General features: G+C 47.8%; 1 protein-coding gene across 1 annotated transcript in view; it reads right to left on the bottom strand.

The window, feature by feature from the left end:
• Nucleotides 1-20,352, bottom strand: part of LOC135057408 (alpha-2-macroglobulin-like) — a 315,880-nt gene that overhangs the window by 115,519 nt on the left and 180,009 nt on the right. The window contains exon 15 of the mRNA XM_063963298.1: nt 17,020-17,165. Within this exon, the coding sequence (XP_063819368.1) occupies nt 17,020-17,165 (146 nt within the window). The remainder of the gene's footprint in view (nt 1-17,019; nt 17,166-20,352) is intronic.

Raw genomic sequence — 20,352 nt, forward strand, 5'->3', positions numbered from 1 at the left:
AGGCATCACCAAATATTCATAATGCCCTGAGTGGGTATTAAAGGCAGTCTTCCATTCATCCCCTTCTCTTATTCGGGTTAGATTGTACGCACCGCGTAGGTCAATCTTAGAAAAAATGGTGGCAGTACGAAGCTGGTCAAACAAGACCGAAATGAGAGGCAGTGGGTATGAGTTTTTAATCGTGATACGGTTCAATTCCCTGAAGTCGATGCAGGGTCGCAACGAACCGTCCTTTTTACCCACGAAGAAGAACCCCGACCCAACTGGAGACTGTGAAGGTCTGATAAATCCCTTAGCCAAGTTCTCCTGAATGTACTCTGCCATAGCCTGAGTCTCAGGACGTGACAGGGAGTACAACCTGCTCTTGGGAAGCTTAGCATTCGGCAACAAATCAATGGCACAGTCATAGGGGCGATGGGGAGGTAGTACCTCTGCAACTTTTTTGGAGAACACGTCCGCAAAATCTGCATAACATCCTGGCAAACCTGGCAAACTTAGCTGCGAAAGCCTGACTGGAAGGCTCAAGCAACTCCTGAAACAATCAGTACCCCAACTAAGAATCTCCCCAGAGACCCAGTCAAATTGAGGATTGTGGGCCCTTAACCAGGGTAACCCCAACACCAATGGGGCAAAAGTACAGACAGTCACATAAAAGGACAATTTTTCAGAGTGTGTGGCTCCAATAAACAAAGAAATCTGGCTAGTGCAAGAGGTAATTTTACCCTGGGATAATGGTTCCCCGTTTAACCCACAGATCTCAATTTCCGATGCCAAGGGTACTAAAGGAACAGAGTGTTTCAGGGCGAATTGGCGGTCCATAAAAACCCCGTCGGCCCCACTGTCCACAAAGGCCTCAGTCTTGACAGTTTGACCGAGGATCTTCAAGGTCACCGGAATGATAAAAGTCTTCTTGGGAAATTCTGACTTCTGCCCTGACAGGATATTTCCCATCACCCTCAGGCCCTGAAGTTTTCCGGCTTTTCTGGGCATGATACTACCACATGACCTTTATTCCCACAGTACAAAACACAACCCCTGCTGTATCCTCCGCGTCTTCTAACGCGAAGAGAGGCGGGTAGCCCCAATCTGCATAGGCTCCTCGGAAAATTCCTCAGAGTCTGAGGTTCCCTTGGGAAAGAAGGAAACCTCGGTCTCCCTTTCAAGCCTACGCTCTCTCAGCCGTCTATCCACCCGGATGGATAACTGCATGAGCTGATCCAAGCTATCAGGCAAGGGATATTGTACCAGTTGGTCTTTTATCTGGTTAGAAAGACCTCTTCGGTACTGGTGTCTCAGGGCTGGGTCATTCCACTGGGTATCATGGGCCAACCTCCGAAACTCCGTACAGTAAACCTCAACTGGCGTTCGCCCTTGCTTAAGGATCGAAATCTGAGCCTCGGCTGAAGCCGTCTTGTCAGGGTCATCATACAACATGCCCAGTGCCGTAAAAAAAGCATCAACACTTTTAAGCGACGGACAGTCAGGCTGCAACCCATATGCCCAGACCTGTGGGTCTCCTTGTAGCAAGGAAATCACTATGCCCACCCGCTGAATCTCTGACCCAGAAGACTGAGGCCTAAGCTGGAAATATAGCTTGCAGCTCTCCTTGAAACAAAAGAACTGCGAGCGATCTCCAGAAAAACGATCCGGGAGATTTACTTTCGGCTCCTTAACCCCTGAAGGTGCTGCTGCTGCGGGAGCTCCGCCAGCGGCCTGGGAGGTGTGAATTTTAATGGACAAATCATTAAATTGTCGAGTCAAGACCTGCACATGATCGACCACTAGTTGCAAAGTATTTTGAGGGGTATGCTCCATATTCCCACAAAATTTCAACAGGAGTATTGGGCTGCTGAATAGGTTATGCACACCAGTGCCTGCAGGAATGTACTGGTGTCTGAACGGAGAGGGATGCAAAACAAATGAACTCACAGACAGACTGGGGAATATGACATTACGTACACAGAAGGTGATAGGGTAACAAAATAAACACAAAGTGAACAGAGAAGCCCAGAGGCTAAGAAACTGGGTGTCTCACTAGTATTAGGAGTGCTCAGATGGAAAGAAGCAAGATGTTGTGTTTTAATACGTAGAGAACCCGAAATGCTGTTGCTAAGGGCAACAGCAAAACCCTAAAGGGTTACCAACGGGTGTGGCAGTAAACTCCTTGGTCAGAGATGAAATAATAGACACAAGGAGAGTCTCCACAATCCTAGTCCTCACTTGCAGTGCACTGGTTCAGCTTACTGCCACTAAACTGACACCAGAACACCTTGCACAGTGAGAAAGGATTTTGGCAGGCAAGTCTGAGAATACAGCCGCAAACTTGCTAAGTTCACAGAGTAGCAAAAGAACCCCAGCAAGTTAAACGACTGACTCCAGTCTTACTGCTAGGTCTGGATTGGCAGAGTGTAGTACCAAATCCCAAGGCCAATTTGCAGTAAGCAACAAATACAAAGCTACACAGTACTGGCTAACTTTCAGGAACTGACTAACCAACAAAGATTCAGCAGCATCTGCTTAACCTGAGAAGAGGCCTTATATAGCAGGTGCTGTCCACGCCCCACTCAGACCTCACAGACTGTGAGCACAAAAACCAGCGCCGGATCCCCTGCCGTGCACAAAGCCTGTAACCACTGCACAACAAAAGACCAGAACCGGAGTATCAGCTGCTCTCAGGCCACTCCGCTAGCACTTGTCTCCCGGTTGCCATGACAACGTGGCAGCACAGGGCAGGAGACCCTAACAGTCTATATACTAGATCTCCAAACAACGTAAATTAACAAACAACTATAATTACCATCCTAATCCCGTAGCGAAGCATGGGTATTCAGCTAGTATCCTATAACTGCTACTGCATATAGTTAACTATTATCCTGCTACCTAATTAATAACCCCTCACCTAGTTAAGTTACTCTGCTGTGTGGACAAGCCTCCATTGCATACTGTAGGGTAAATTATACTAAATCTTCGAAAACCAATCCAATGCTGTTGTTATGCACACCAGTGCCAGCAGGAATGTACTGGTGTCTGAACGGAGAGGGATGCAAAACAAATGAACTCACAGACAGACTGGGGAATATGACATTACATACACAGAAGGTGATAGAGTAACAAAATAAACACAAAGTGAACAGAGAAGCCCAAAGGCTAAGAAACTGGGTGTCTCCCTAGTATTAGGAATGCTCAGATGGAAAGAAGCGAGATGTTGTGATTTAATACGTAGAGAACCTGAAATGCTGTTGCTAAGGGCAACAGCAAAACCCTAAAGGGTTACCAACGGGTGTGGCAGTAAACTCCTTGGTCAGAGATGGAATAATAGACACAAGGAGAGTCTCCACAATCCTAGTCCTCACTTGCAGTGCACTGGTTCAGCTTACTGCCACTAAACTGACACCTGAACACCTTGCACAGTGAGAGAGGATTTTGGCAGGCAAGTCTGAGAATACAGCCGCAAACTTGCTAGGTTCACAGAGTAGCAAAAGAACCCCAGCAAGTTAAACGACTGACTCCAGTCTTACTGCTAGGTCTGGATTGGCAGAGTGTAGTACCAAATCCCAAGGCCGATTTGCAGTAAGCAACAAACAAATACAAAGTTACACAGTACTAGCTAACTTTCAGGAACTGACTAACCAACAAAGATTCAGCAGCATCTGCCTAACCTGAGAAGAGGGTTTATATAGCAGGTGCTGTCCACGCCCCACTCAGACCTCACAGACTGTGTGTTATGCACACCAGTGCCTGCAGGAATGTACTGGTGTCTGAACTGTTATGCACACCAGTGCCTGCAGGAATGTACTGGTGTCTGAACTGTTATGCACACCAGTGCCTGCAGGAATGTACTGGTGTCTGAACGGATAGAGATGCAAAACAAATGAACTCACAGACAGACTGGGGAATATGACATTACGTACACAGAAGGTGATAGGGTAACAAAATAAACACAAAGTGAACAGAGAAGCCCAGAGGCTAAGAAACTGGGTGTCTCCCTAGTATTAGTAATGCTCAGATGGAAAAAGCAAGATGTTGTGTTTTAATACGTAGAGAACCCGAAATGCTGTTGCTAAGGGCAACAGCAAAACCCTAAAGGGTTACCAACGGGTGTGGCAGTAAACTCCTTGGTCAGAGATGGAATGATAGACACAAGGAGAGTCTCCACAATCCTAATCCTCACTTGCAGTGCACAGGTTCAGCTTACTGCCACTAAACTGACACCTGAACACCTTGCACAGTGAGACAGGATTTAGGCAGGCAAGTCTCAGAATACAGCCGCAAACTTGCTAAGTTCACAGAGTAGCAAAAGAACCCCAGCAAGTTAAACGACTGACTCCAGTCTTACTGCTAGGTCTGGATTGGCAGAGTGTAGTACCAAATCCCCAGGCCTATTTGCAGTAAGCAACAACAAATACAAAGCTACACAGTACTGGCTAACTTTCAGGAACTGACTAACCAACAAAGATTCAGCAGCATCTGCTTAACCTGAGAAGAGGCCTTATATAGCAGGTGCTGTCCACGCCCCACTCAGACCTCACAGACTGTGAGCACAAAAACCAGCACCGGATCCCCTGCCGTGCACAGAGCCTGTAACCACTGTACAGCAAAAAACCCGAACCGGAGTATCAGCTGCGCTCAGGTTACTCCGCTAGCACTTGTCTCCCGGTTGCCATGACGACGTGGCAGCACAGGGCAGGAGACCCTAACGCTGTGAGCACAAAAACCAGCACCGGATCCCCTGCCGTGCACAGAGCCTGTAACCACTGCACAGCAAAAGACCCGAACCGGAGTATCAGCTGCGCTTAGGTTACTCCGCTAGCACTTGTCTCCCGGTTGCCATGACGACGTGGCAGCACAGGGCAGGAGACCCTAACAGTACCCCCCCTCTGATGAGGGGTCAAAGAACCCCTACCACCGGGTTTATCGGGGAACTGCGAGAAGAAAGAGCGTATCAGTCTGGGGGCATGAAGATCACAACTGCGCACCCATGACCACTCCTCCGGGCCATACCCCTTCCAGTGCACCAAAAATGACAGCCGACCCCGAACCATCTTGGAGTCAAGAATCCTTTCAACAACAAACTCCCTCTGGCCACGTATCAGAAGAAGGGAAGGTATTCTACTGGAAGAAGGATTACCAATCGCCCGTTTTAAAAGGGAACAATTAAATGTTTTATTGATACCCAAAGAACGAGGCAGATCTAACTGAAATGCCACCGGATTGATAACCCGAGTGATCTTATAAGGGCCGATGAACCGGGGGCCTAACTTATGAGATGGCTGTCTCAACTTCAAATTCTTGGTAGACAACCAGACGAAGTCTCCTAATTTGAAGCTGCAGGGTCTTTTCCGCTTATCAAAAACCCTTTTGGTCACTAATGACACAGACACAAGGGCTTTCTTCACTTTCCTCCAAATACCTCTACGGACCGAAACCACAGAGGAACCACCAGGCGTGGAGTCCAGGGGGTCAAAAGAATTGGCCTTAGAATGATGCCCATACACACAAAGGAAGGGAGAGATCCCTGTAGCAGAGTGAGCCGCGTTGTTATAGGCAAACTCCGCCATGGACAGATGAGCAACCCAGTCAGTCTGACACTTGGAGACATAACACCTGAGGAACTGCTCCAAGGACTGGTTCACCCTTTCAGTCTGCCCATTAGACTGCGGATGGTAGCCTGACGACAAGCTGACAGAAATCTGGAGATCGGAACAAAATCCCCTCCAGAATTTGGCCACAAACTGGGACCCGCGGTCAGAGACCACATCAAGTGGCAACCCGTGGAGGCGCACAACATGCAGCATAAATAATTCAGACAGGCATCTGGCCGATGGCAGCCCAACCAGTGGAACGAAGTGCGCCATCTTCGAAAACCTGTCAACGACAACCCAGAGGGCTGTCATCCCCGAGGATTTGGGCAAGTCCACCACAAAATCCATTGAAATGTGGGTCCATGGCTTAGATGGAATAGAGAGTGGATGTAATGGGCCAACAGGAACCCCTCTAGGAGTCTTATTTCGGGCACAGATGTCACATGCCCGAACCCACTGATCCACATCCCTAGCCACCGAGGGCCACCACACCGCCCTAGATAGCAACTCCCGAGTTCTGGCAATACCCGGGTGACCTGCCGACTTCTTGGCATGGAATTCCAGGAACACTCGCTGTCTTAACCTAGGAGGCACAAACAAAAGACCTACTGGAAGGTCTGGAGGAACCTGCTCCTGTGCTGTAAGGACTAATGACAAGAGGTCCTGGGTAATGCCCACTTTAATACATGATGGGGCACAATGGGCAATGGCTCCTCGGTGGTCTCCTGGATTGGAGCAAAACTCTGTGAGAGCTCATCAGCCTTGATGTTTTTTGACACAGGGCGATATGTTATCAAAAAATTAAAGCGAGCAAAAAACAAAGCCCATCGTGCCTGCCTGGCATTGAGGCGCTTCGCTGACTCTAAATATGCCAAATTCTTATGGTCGGTGAGAATTGAGACCACAAACTTAGCCCCCTCAAGCCAGTGTCTCCACTCCTCGAGTGCATCCTTAATAGCCAACAATTCCCGGTTACCCACGTCATAATTCATCTCGGCAGGCGAAAATTTACGGGAAAAAGTAAGCACATGGATGAAGGCGATTATCAGACACCCCCATCTGAGAGAGCACTGCCCCAATACCCATCTCAGAGGCATCCACCTCCACCACAAAAGGACGCTCTGGATCTGGGTGTCGCAGCACCTTGGCCGAGACAAATGCCCTTTTGAGACGGGCAAAAGCCGCTTTGGCCTCACAAGACCAGTGAGCAACATCCGCCCCTTTCAGGTGAGTGCCACCAAGGGCGCCACTATAGACGAAAATCCAGCGATAAATCGTCTATAAAAATTCGCAAAGCCCAGAAAACGCTGAAGCGCCTTCAAACTAGTGGGCTGCACCCAATCCAGGACTGCCTGTACCTTGGAACCCTCCATTTGGAAACCTTCTGGGGAGATAATATATCCTAGAAATGCGATTTGCTGAACTTCAAATTCGCACTTCTCCAGCTTTGCCCCAAGCCGGTGGTCTCTCAGTTTCTGGAGGACTAAGCGTACATGCTTCCGATGTTCCTCCAGGGAATGGAGAAGATTAGGATGTCATCTAAGTATACAACTAAGAATCTATCCAAATATTCCCTGAGCACATCGTTCATGAAGTCCTGGAAGACTGCCGGGGCATTACAGAGCCCAAAAGGCATCACCAAATATTCATAATGCCCTGAGTGGGTATTAAAGGCAGTCTTCCATTCATCCCCCTCTCTTATTCGGATTAGATTGTACGCACCGCGTAGGTCAATCTTAGAAAAAATGGTGGCAGTACGAAGCTGGTCAAACAAGACCGAAATGAGAGGCAGTGGGTATGAGTTTTTAATCGTGATACGGTTCAATTCCCTGAAGTCGATGCAGGGTCGCAACGAACCGTCCTTTTTACCCACGAAGAAGAACCCCGACCCAACTGGAGACTGTGAAGGTCTGATAAATCCCTTAGCCAAGTTCTCCTGAATGTACTCTGCCATAGCCTGAGTCTCAGGACGTGACAGGGAGTACAACCTGCTCTTGGGAAGCTTAGCATTCGGCAACAAATCAATGGCACAGTCATAGGGGCGATGGGGAGGTAGTACCTCTGCGACTTTTTTGGAGAACACGTCCGCAAAATCTGCATAACATCCTGGCAATCCTGGCAAACTTAGCTGCGAAAGCCTGACTGGAAGGCTCAAGCAACTCCTGAAACAATCAGTACCCCAACTAAGAATCTCCCCAGAGACCCAGTCAAATTGAGGATTGTGGGCCCTTAACCAGGGTAACCCCAACACCAATGGGGCAAAAGTACAGACAGTCACATAAAAGGATAATTTTTCAGAGTGTGTGGCTCCAATAAACAAAGAAATCTGGCTAGTGCAAGAGGTAATTTTACCCTGGGATAATGGTTCCCCGTTTAACACACAAATCTCAATTTCCGATGCCAAGGGTACTAAGGGAACAGAGTGTTTCAGGGCGAATTGGCGGTCCATAAAAACCCTGTCGGCCCCACTGTCCACAAAGGCCTCAGTCTTGACAGTTTGACCGAGGATCTTCAAGGTCACCGGAATGATAAAAGTCTTCTTGGGAAATTCTGACTTCTGGCCAGACAGGATATTTCCCATCACCCTCAGGCCCTGAAGTTTTCCGGCTTTTCTGGGCATGATACTACCACATGACCTTTATTCCCACAGTACAAACACAACCCCTGCTGTCTCCTCCGCATCTTCTCACGCGAGGAGAGGCGGGTAGCCCCAATCTGCATTGGCTCCTCGGAAAATTCCTCAGAGTCTGAGGTTCCCTTGGGAAAGAAGGAAACCTCAGTCTCCCTTTCAAGCCTACGCTTTCTCTGCCCGTCTATCCACCCGGATGGATAACTGCATGAGCTGATCCAAGCTATCAGGCAATGGATATTGTACCAGTTGGTCTTTTATCTGGTTAGAAAGACCTCTTCGGTACTGGTGTCTCAGGGCTGGGTCATTCCACTGGGTATCATGGGCCAACCTCCGAAACTCCGTACAATAAACCTCAACTGGCCTTCGTCCTTGCTTAAGGATCGAAATCTGAGCCTCGGCTGAGGCCGTCTTGTCAGGGTCATCATACAACATGCCCAGTGCCATAAAAAAGGCATCAACACTTTTAAGCGACGGACAGTCAGGCTGCAACCCATATGCCCAGACCTGTGGGTCTCCTTGTAGCAAGGAAATCACTATGCCCATCCGCTGAATCTCAGACCCAGAAGACTGAGGCCTAAGCCGGAAAATAAGAATTTACTTACCGATAATTCTATTTCTCGTAGTCCATAGTGGATGCTGGGACTTCCGTAAGGACCATGGGGAATAGCGGCTCCGCAAGAGACTGGGCACGAAGTAAAAGCTTTAGGACTAGCTGGTGTGCACTGGCTCCTCCCCCTATGACCCTCCTCCAAGCCTCAGTTAGGATACTGTGCCCGGACGAGCGTACACAATAAGGAAGGATTTTGAATCCCGGGTAAGACTCATACCAGCCACACCAATCACACCGTACAACCTGTGATCTGAACCCAGTTAACAGTATGATAATACTTAGGAGCCTCTAAAAAGATGGCTCACAACAATAAACAACCCGATTTTTTTGTAACAATAACTATATACAAGTATTGCAGACAATCCGCACTTGGGATGGGCGCCCAGCATCCACTACGGACTACGAGAAATAGAATTATCGGTAAGTAAATTCTTATTTTCTCTGACGTCCTAGTGGATGCTGGGACTTCCGTAAGGACCATGGGGATTATACCAAAGCTCCCAAACGGGCGGGAGAGTGCGGATGACTCTGCAGCACCGAATGAGAGAACTCCAGGTCCTCCTCAGCCAGGGTATCGAATTTGTAAAATTTTGCAAACGTGTTTGCCCCTGACCAAGTAGCTGCTCGGCAAAGTTGTAAAGCCGAGACCCCTCGGGCAGCCGCCCAAGATGAGCCCACTTTCCTTGTGGAATGGGCTTTAACAGATTTTGGCTGTGGCAGTCCTGCCACAGAATGTGCAAGCTGAATTGTACTACAAATCCAACGAGCAATCGTCTGCTTAGAAGCAGGAGCACCCAGCTTGTTGGGTGCATACAGGATAAACAGCGAGTCAGATTTTCTGACTCCAGCCGTCCTGGAAACATATATTTTCAGGGCCCTGACTACGTCCAGTAACTTGGAGTCCTCCAAGTCCCTAGTAGCCGCAGGTACCACAATAGGTTGGTTCATGTGAAACGCTGAAACCACCTTAGGGAGAAATTGAGGACGAGTCCTCAATTCTGCCCTGTCTGAATGAAAAATTAGGTAAGGGCTTTTATATGATAAAGCCGCCAATTCTGAGACACGCCTGGCTGAAGCCAGGGCTAACAGCATTACCACTTTCCATGTGAGATATTTCAAGTCCACAGTGTTGAGTGGTTCAAACCAATGTGATTTTAGGAACCCTAAAACTACATTGAGATCCCAAGGTGCCACTGGTGGCACAAAAGGAGGCTGTATATGCAGTACCCCCTTGACAAACGTCTGAACTTCAGGCACTGAAGCCAGTTCTTTCTGGAAGAAGATCGACAGGGCCGAAATTTGAACCTTAATGGATCCTAATTTTAGGCCCATAGTCAGTCCTGCTTGCAGGAAATGTAAGAAACGACCCAGTTGAAATTCCTCTGTGGGGGCCTTCTTGGCGGTGATAATGTTTCGCGGTTACATCCTTCCTGGCTTTGATCAGGGTAGGGATGACTTCATCTGGAATGCCTTTTTCCATCAGGATCCGGCGTTCAACCGCCATGCCGTCAAACGCAGCCACGGTAAGTCTTGGAACAGACAAGGTCCCTGCTGGAGCAGGTCCTTTCTTAGAGGTAGAGGCCACAGATCCTCCGTGAGCATCTCTTGCAGTTCCGGGTACCAAGTTCTTCTTGGCCAATCCGGAGCCACGAGTATAGTTCTTACTCCTCTCTTTCTTATGATTCTCAGTACTTTTGGTATGAGAGGTAGAGGAGGGAACACATACACCGACTGGTACACCCACGGTGTTACCAGAGCATCCACCGCTATTGCCTGAGGGTCCCTTTACCTTGCGCAATATCTGTCCAGTTTTTTGTTGAGACGGGACGCCATCATGTCCACCTTTGGTTTTTCCCAACGGTTTACAATCAGTTGGAAGACTTCTGGGTGAAGTCCCCACTCCCCCGGGTGGAGGTCGTGTCTGCTGAGGAAGTCTGCTTCCCAGTTGTCCACTCCCGGAATGAACACTGCTGACAGTGCTACCACATGATTTTCCGCCCAGCGGAGAATCCTTGCAGCTTCTGCCATTGCCCTCCTGCTTCTTGTGCCGCCCTGTCTGTTGACGTGGGCGACTGCCGTGATGTTGTCCGATTGGATCAAAACCGACTGACCCTGAAGCAGAGGCCTTGCTTGACTTAGGGCATTGTAAATGGCCCTTAGTTCCAGGATATTTATGTGAAGAGACGTTTCCATGCTTGACCACAAGCCCTGGAAATTTCTTCCCTGTGTGACTGCTCCCCAGCCTCTCAGGCTGGCATCCGTGGTCACCAGCATCCAATCCTGAATGCCGAATCTGCGGCCCTCTAGAAGATGAGCCCTCTGTAACCACCACAGGAGAGACACCCTTGTCCTTGGAGATAGGGTAATCCGCTGATGCATCTGAAGATGCGATCCGGACCATTTGTCCAGCAGATCCCACTGAAACGTTCTTGCATGGAATCTTCCGAATGGAATCGCTTCGTAAGAAGCCACCATTTTTCCCAGGACTCTCGTGCATTGATGCACTGACACCTGGCCTGGTTTTAGGAGGTTCCTGACTAGCTCGGATAACTCCCTGGCCTTCTCCTCCGGGAGAAACACCTTTTTCTGGACTGTGTCCAGAATCATCCCCAGGAACAGTAGACGTGTTGTTGGAATCAGCTGTGATTTTGGGATATTTAGAATCCACCCGTGCTGACGTAACACTACCTGAGACAGTGCTACTCCGAACTCTAACTGTTCCCTGGACCTTGCCCTTATCAGGAGATCGTCCAAGTAAGGGATAATTAAGACGCCTTTTCTTCGAAGAAGAATCATCATTTCGGCCATTACCTTGGTAAAGACCCGGGGTGCCGTGGACAATCCAAACGGCAGCGTCTGAAACTGATAATGACAGTCTTGTACCACAAACCTGAGGTACCCTTGGTGAGAAGGGAAGATTGGGACATGGAGATAAGCATCTTTGATGTCCAGAGATACCATATAGTCCCCTTCTTCCAGATTCGCTATCACTGCTCTGAGTGATTCCATCTTGAACTTGAACCTTTTCATGTAAGTGTTCAAGGATTTTAGATTTAAAATTGGTCTCACCGAGCCGTCCGGCTTCGGTACCACAAACAGCGTGGAATAATACCCCTTTCCCTGTTGTAGGAGGGGTACCTTGATTATCACCTGCTGGGAATACAGCTTGTGAATAGCTTCCAATACTGCCTCCCTGTCGGAGGGAGACGTTGGTAGAGCAGACTTCAGGAATCTTCGAGGGGGAGACGTCTCGAATTCCAATTTGTACCCCTGTGATACTACCTGCAGGATCCAGGGGTCCACTTGCGAGTGAGCCCACTGCGCGTTGAAATTTTTGAGACGGGCCCCCACCGTGCCTGAGTCCGCTTGTAAAGCCCCAGCGTCATGCTGAAGACTTGGCAGAAGCGGGGGAGGGCTTTTGCTCCTGGGAAGAGGCTGCCTGGTGCAGTCTTTTTCCTCTTCCTCTGCCCCGGGGCAGAAATGAGTGGCCTTTTGCCCGCTTGTTCTTATGGGAACGAAAGGACTGAGTTTGAAAAGACTGTGTCTTTTTCTGCTGAGAGGTGACCTGGGGTAAAAAGGTGGACTTTCCAGCCGTTGCCGTGGCCACCAGTTCTGATAGACCGACCCCAAATAACTCCTCCCCTTTATACGGCAATACTTCCATATGTCGTTTGGAATCTGCATCACCTGACCACTGTCGCGTCCATAACGCCCTTCTGGCAGAAATGGACATCGCACTCACTCTTGATGCCAGGGTGCAAATATCCCTCTGTGCATCACGCATATATAGTAATGCATCCTTTAAATGCTCTATAGTTAATAATATACTGTCCCTATCCAGGGTATCAATATTTTCAGTCAGGGAATCCGACCAAGCCACTCCAGCGCTGCACATCCAGGCTGAGGCGATTGCTGGTCGCAGTATAACACCAGTATGTGTGTATATACCTTTTAGGATATTTTCCAGCTTTCTATCAGCTGGTTCCTTGAGGGCGGCCGTATCAGGAGACAGTAACGCCACTTGTTTTGATAAGCGTGTGAGCGCCTTATCTACCCTAGGGGGTGTTTCCCAACGTGCCCTAACCTCTGGCGGGAAAGGGTATAGTGCCAATAATTTGTTAGAAATCAGCAGTTTTTTATCGGGGGAAACCCACGCCTTATCACACACCTCATTTAATTCATCTGATTCAGGAAAAACTACTGGTAGTTTTTTCACACCCCACATAATACCCTTTTTTGTGGTACTTGTAGTGTCAGAAATGTTCAATGCCTCCTTCATCGCCGTGATCATGTAACGTGTGGCCCTACTGGACATTACGTTCGTCTCCTCACCGTCGACACTGGATTCAGTATCCGTGTCTGGGTCTGTGTCGACCATCTGAGGTAACGGGCGTTTTAGCGCCCCTGACGGTGTCTGAGACGCCTGAATAGGCACTAACTGATTTGCCCCAAAGAATTAATTTGTGTTGTTTTGCGCTAAACAGACAATAAAAAATGCAGCATATACACTTTAGAAAAATCCACCAATTTTCCAATATACAACTGTTTACAAAATAGATAGGTGTATAGATTGCGCAGATTTGTGTCATAAAATGGTTACATAAAATACAACAAAATAAAGGAGTGTAACTTCCCTTTTGTTTCTTTATGGGAGGGGCAATAACTTCTCGGGTGCCACCATATAATGGATAATCTGAACTGCAAAAAAATGATCGCACAATAGTGCAGACATCCAATTCAAAAAATATCAAAAGGGTTTTTTTATTATAACACTCACAATGTGTCAATATATTGGAAGCATTGTACAAATCTTAAGCCTGAAGAAACTTCTACTGGATTCTCCTGATGTTCACCTGGGCTTTAAACTGAAACAGAATAAGGCGAAGCAATAGTGCAGACTCCCATTCAGGGGGAAAGAATTTTTAATAGAAATGCACTCACAAACATAAGAAATTTAAAAGCATGTAATAACACTGGTGATAGAGATGACTGTATACTCATCGATCCAAAAGGCCCACAGAGTTCCGGATACTCCAAAGGAACAAATTCAGGATCAGGTCTATACCTGATTTGCCGGCTGTCTCATGTCGTCAACAGTTTTTTGCAAAGTGCTGACATTGTCACGTAATTCTTTAAATACAACCATCCAGTCAGGTGTCGACTCCCTAGGGGGTGACATCACTAACACAGGCAATTGCTCTGCTTCCACATCATTTTCCTCCTCATACATGTCGACACAATCGTACCGACACCCAGCACACACACAGGGAATGCTCTGACAGAGGATAGGACCCCACTAGCCCTTTGGGGAGACAGAGGGAGAGTTTGCCAGCACACACCAGAGGGCTATATATATTCAGGGATAACCTTATATAAGTGTTACTCCCTTTATAGCTGCTGTATTATATATTAGCTGCCAATAGTGCCCCCCTCTCTTGTTTTACCCTGTTTCTGTAGTGTAGTCTGCAGGGGAGAGTCAGGGAGCCGTCCTTCCAGCGGAGCTGTGAAAGAAAATGGCGCTTGTGTGCTGAGGAGATAGGCTCCGCCCCCTTCACGGCGGCCTTTTCTCACGCTTTTTTCTGGAAAACTGGCAGGGGTTAAATGCATCCATATAGCCCAGGAGCTATATGTGATGCATTTCTTTAGCCACATAAGGTTTTTATCAAGTTTTATTGCGTCTCAGGGTGCTCCCCCCCAGCGCCCTGCACCCTCAGTGACCGGAGTGTGAAGTGTGCTGAGAGCAATGGCGCACAGCTGCAGAGCTGTGCGCTACCTTATCTGAAGACAGGAACGTCTTCTGCCGCCGCTTTCTCCGGACCTCTTCGCTCTTCTGGCTCTGTAAGGGGGCCGGCGGCGCGGCTCCGGGACCCATCCAGGCTGAACCTGTGATCGTCCCTCTGGAGCTAATGTCCAGTAGCCAAGAAGCCCAATCCACTCTGCACGCAGGTGAGTTCGCTTCTTCTCCCCTTAGTCCCGCGCTGCAGTGAGCCTGTTGCCAGCAGGACTCACTGAAAATAAAAAACCTAAGTATACTTTTACTTCTAAGCAGCTCAGGAGAGCCACCTAGATTGCACCCTTCTCGGCCGGGCACAAAATCTTAACTGAGGCTTGGAGGAGGGTCATAGGGGGAGGAGCCAGTGCACACCAGATAGTCCTAAAGCTTTTACTTTGTGCCCAGTCTCCTGCGGAGCCGCTGTTCCCCATGGTCCTTACGGAAGTCCCAGCATCCACTAGGACGTCAGAGAAATATAGCTTGCAGCTCTCCTTGAAACAAAAGAACTGCGAGCGATCTCCAGAAAACCGATCCGGGAGATTTACTTTCGGCTCCTTAACCCCTGAAGATGCTGCTGCTGCTGCGGGAGCTCCGCCAGCGGTCTGCGAGGTGTGCATTTTAATGGACAAATCATTAAATTGTCGAGTCAGGACCTGCACCTGATTGACCACCTGTTGCAAAGTATTTTGAGGGGTATGCTCCATATTCCCACAAAATTTCAACAGGAGTATTAGGCTGCTGAATATGTTATGCACACCAGTGCCAGCAGGAATGTACTGGTGTCTGAACGGAGAGGGATGCAAAACAAATGAACTCACAGACAGACTGGGGAATATGACATAACATACACAGAAGGTGATAGAGTAACAAAATAAACACAAAGTGAACAGAGAAGCCCAAAGGCTAAGAAACTGGGTGTCTCCCTTGTATTAGGAATGCTCAGATGGAAAGAAGCGAGATGTTGTGATTTAATACGTAGAGAACCCGAAATGCTGTTGCTAAGGGCAACAGCAAAACCCTAAAGGGTTACCAACGGGTGTGGCAGTAAACTCCTTGGTCAGAGATGGAATAATAGACACAAGGAGAGTCTCCACAATCCTAGTCCTCACTTGCAGTGCACTGGTTCAGCTTACTGCCACTAAACTGACACCTGAACACCTTGCACAGTGAGAAAGGATTTTGGCAGGCAAGTCTGAGAATACAGCCGCAAACTTGCTAGGTTCACAGAGTAGTAAAAGAACCCCAGCAGGTTAAACGACTGACTCCAGTCTTACTGCTAGGTCTGGATTGGCAGAGTGTAGTACCAAATCCAAAGGCCTATTTGCAGTAAGCAACAAACAAATACAAAGTTACACAATACTAGCTAACTTTCAGGAACTGACTAACCAACAAAGATTCAGCAGCATCTGCCTAACCTGAGAAGAGGGTTTATATAGCAGGTGCTGTCCATGCCCCACTCAGACCTCACAGACTGTGAGCACAAAAACCAGCACCGGATCCCCTGCCGTGCACAGAGCCTGTAACCACTGCACAGCAAAAGACCCGAACCGGAGTATCAGCTGCGCTCAGGTTACTCCGCTAGCACTTGTCTCCCGGTTGCCATGACGATGTGGCAGCACAGGGCAGGAGACCCTAACAGCTGTCTACAATTTTCTAAAACTATATAGAGAAATGATAGACAACATCTGATTGGTTGCTATGGGCAACATCACCAATTCTCTGATTTAGAAGCTTTAGTAAATTCATACCCTCCAACATAACCCATTCCATTAGGTACAAAATGCTCTGTTCCTGGACTTCTGTGCCAGTCGCAGTTACAGAGGTGGGGCTGCAGCACAGTCCAAAATTCAAATAGGGAAGCCACGCCAACTGCCATTGAGTCCTGGCCAGTGATGTTTGGCGGTATTTGGGGTGGCAGTTGTTGTGGCTCCCCTGTTTGAATTTTGGACCGTGCTGCAGCCCCGCCTCTGTAACAGTCACTGGCAAAGATGTCCAGGAACAGAGCATTTTGTACCTAATGGAATGGGTCACATTGGAGGGTATGTACATTTACCTGTGTCTACAATAATGCATTTGAAGGTATTTTAGTTAGGGAGCACTGTGCTCCCAGATAAAAATATATACATTTTATTTAATCCATTCCTCAGCATCGCTGATCCCACATACCTACAGTAACATTATATCAGGTGCCTGCGCTTCTTCCAATTTTCACCACATAATTCAAAGTTATACCAGAATGAGGTTTAGGACTTAATAATATTGGAACTATGAGTATGTAAATACCCAGGAAGGGAGCAAGAGATACTGCAATGTTTGCATTAAAGTAACATTTCAATATTATTAATTTAACCAAAGTGCAGAAATAACGCTGATAATGACAAGTCTGTGCAACACAGTACTGTAAGTGGAAATAATGCATTACCTTGTTAGCAAAGCACTTGTCCACTTTGAAGCTGACGCTATCTGCAATGACCTCACCGCTGTCCAGCACAAGATACACCAGCACTTTGACCAGTGGTGCAGTGTCAATGTTGGCAGGAAGTGGAACTGTCAACTGTCCATATGATTCTATCAGGAGAAATAGGATTTAAGAGAAGTTCAAACTACAAAATATCAGCCAGAAGTCTGTCATCACTTCAGTAACTATACAACGCTTTATTTCCACATATTGCTGAGCTGTAGCTGCAGGGACGTAGCCAGAACGTTGTGGTCCCCATAGCAACATTTTGAAGGGCCCCCTGTCCCAATGCTTCTAGAGAGACACTTCTCTGCAGCAGTTGTTAATTTTATGCCTTATAATAGTGCCCTCGGTCATTTTCTGAACCATAGTAGCGCCTTATTTATGTTATGCTCCATAGTAGTGCCCTAGTTTCTTGTATAAAAAGCAGTAGTGCTTAAGTTTACCCTATGTCACATTTCAGAGCTGCCAGTACACATTATGCCGCACAGTACCCCCAATTCACATTATGATATATAGTGCTCCCCGTTCATATTGTGCCTCATTACAGTATCCCGGTTCATATTATATAACATTATAATGCCCTCCAGTTGATTTTCTACCACACTACAATGAGCAGGTCCAGCGGCATACCTAGATATATTGCAGGCCCCAAGGAAAACGTTTGCAAGGACCCCTACGTACAACTCAGTGGTGAAAAATGTAAATAATACATGTAACTTTGACAGGGAAGGTGGGCCCCTCTCAGCTCTGGGCCCCATAGCAGCTGCACTGCCTGCACCTACGGTAGCTACGCCCTTGTGTAGCTGCAGGGATAAAGGAGGCTCCATTCCAGACAATGCTTACTTTAGCAGGTTTACATGTTCTAGTCATTATATTAGTTTACTAAAAAGTTTTACAAGTTGTAAGTATCACACCCACCAGGGCAAGAGTAGTTGGATTTATTGGCAAGTGTTGTGAGGATATCTTGAGGTAAGTATTTTACAAGAAATCGTAACCATAAAACAATAAACAATTTTATTATTCAGCAATGTGGACTCTTGAAGTTTCTTCCACAGAAAACATGGATGTCAACTGTTGCAGTAATGCAGATCAGTTTCCAACATGTGGATAACTTAGCAATTAGATATTACTGACAATACTATTCCCGACATAGTATGAGTAACACTCTACACTAGCTATCTTGTTTAACTAGCTCCTTGTAATACTAATAAAAGCTTAATATCTGTTAAAACAATTAATTAAACACAGTGTGTATGTATAGGAGGTTCTACTTGGTGCAATGTGTATAAGCGGAACTACTGTGTGGTGTAATGTGAATTGGCACTATTATGTGGCCACGCCCCTTCCCCATGAAGCCACACCCCTAAAATTTTGTGGCGCGCCTACGACGCGCACTTCTAATCCCTGCGTATAGTCAGGCCTTCAGAGCAGTACTCCTGTCTACTTGACAGACTCCATCAACAGACTCCACCCCTATTAGGGCTGCTTCCATAAATTTCCCGTGCTGGTTTTTGATCCCAATCCGCCCCTGCACTGCAGTGTTACTTTCGCTACTCTAAAGTCTGTTAATAAGAGCACTTACTATTGATGTGGTTTGGAGGTGTCCTTGCTGAATAAGTGGGAGCTCTACACAGAGGTATGGTGTAGCAATGTATTCAATATACTGCTTCTGCTTCTTAAGCTGTAACCAGCCTCCTGTAGCCCTATATGCAGTAGCGGATCTTGCTATGGGCACGCAGGATTTTTGCCCGGGGCGCCGCCTTCCAGAGGGCGCCACTGCCGTCCGGAGGGCACCACCACCATGACAAGATCCGCTATTGGTGCCCCCCGGTGCTCGGTAGATGTGGTGCTGTGCAGTGCGTGATGAAGTCATCGCGCACCGCACTGCATTGAGGGAGCGGCACATAGACACTAGGGGCGGGATTCAATTCTTTTCACCCCTTTCCACACCCATTCTGTTTCTGCCTTCAGGGACATTGTATCATTATTTCAGCTCGCTACCCCCATAGTAGCGAGGCACCAAACCCTTTACACATTTAAACCTGATTACTATGGGTGCAATATGCACGATATCGGAGATCATTTTAGAAAGGAAATTGGGCGTGATATATCATTTGAATCTCACCCTAGGTGTCATACCTGTAATTGCGCTTTAGTGTCTATGCGGTGCTATGGGAGAGACGTCATGACGTCTCTCCCACAGAACAGAGGAGCGATGCCGGCTACCGGAGACGGAGGGCAGCAGCGGGCAGGAAGCAGGAGCGGGGAATGTAAGTATGAATTATTTTTTTTTTTTTTTTTAAGCAGCGAAACTAGGGGGCACAACTCTACAGGGAGCACAGTACTGGGAGCACGGGGCAACTAGGGCACGGCGCAACTCTACAGAGGGCATAACTGACCATGCCCCTTCTCCGTGAAGCCAGGTCTCTATTTTTTCGCCCGGGGCACCACAAAGTCTAGATCCGGCCCTGCTTATATGGCACGTAGCTCCGCCTCCCGAACTGCCTCCCCAGTCATTCAATGTTGGGAGTATCAGAGTCACTCCTCCCTGCTCTATCACTCAGTTGACCGGCTCCACCTCACTACGCCTACAGGGAGGATCGGTAACACCTCCTGCTGACATCATTGGCCTCTCAGCAAGTTCTCTGCTCCGCGTGCATACACGGAGCACCGGAGATCACCGCTGCGGCACTTAACGCAGCTCCCTCACTGTTTTTTCCCAGCAGCCACCATGGGACTCCAACCACCCGGCCATCTCACCAGTCCCCGCTCGCCAGTCCCCGCTCTGCCAGGCAGTCCATTCTAGTCCAGGGACACTGCCTCACTTAAGCTTCCCCATTTGCGGCTCAGTCCAACAGCCTGCCGCGTGCTGGGAGCCAGTTTCCATTCATTGGCTAATTCCATATCTTCTCCATGAGGGGAACATATAGTTAATATTCACAGTTATGGGGCAAATTCAGTAAGGATTGCAAAAATTACAAAATTAGCAAGAATTGCGAGCAAAATCAAAATTGCGAAAGCACGCCCAAACTGAAAAATTGCAACATTAATTTAATTCAGTGGTTCTCAAACTTGGTCCTCAGGGGCACACACAGTGCATGTTTTGCAGGTAACCCAGCAAGTGCACAGGTGTATTAATTACTCACAGACACATTTTAAAAGGTCCACAGGTGGAGCTAATTATTTCACTTGTGATTCTGTGAGGAGACCTGCAAAACATGCACTATGTGGGCCCCTGAGGACCGAGTTTGAGAACCCCTGCTCTAAACCCTACACAACAGCAATTATTGGTAT

This window comes from Pseudophryne corroboree, chromosome 3, assembly GCF_028390025.1.
Source record: "Pseudophryne corroboree isolate aPseCor3 chromosome 3, aPseCor3.hap2, whole genome shotgun sequence".
Taxonomy (NCBI): domain Eukaryota; kingdom Metazoa; phylum Chordata; class Amphibia; order Anura; family Myobatrachidae; genus Pseudophryne; species Pseudophryne corroboree.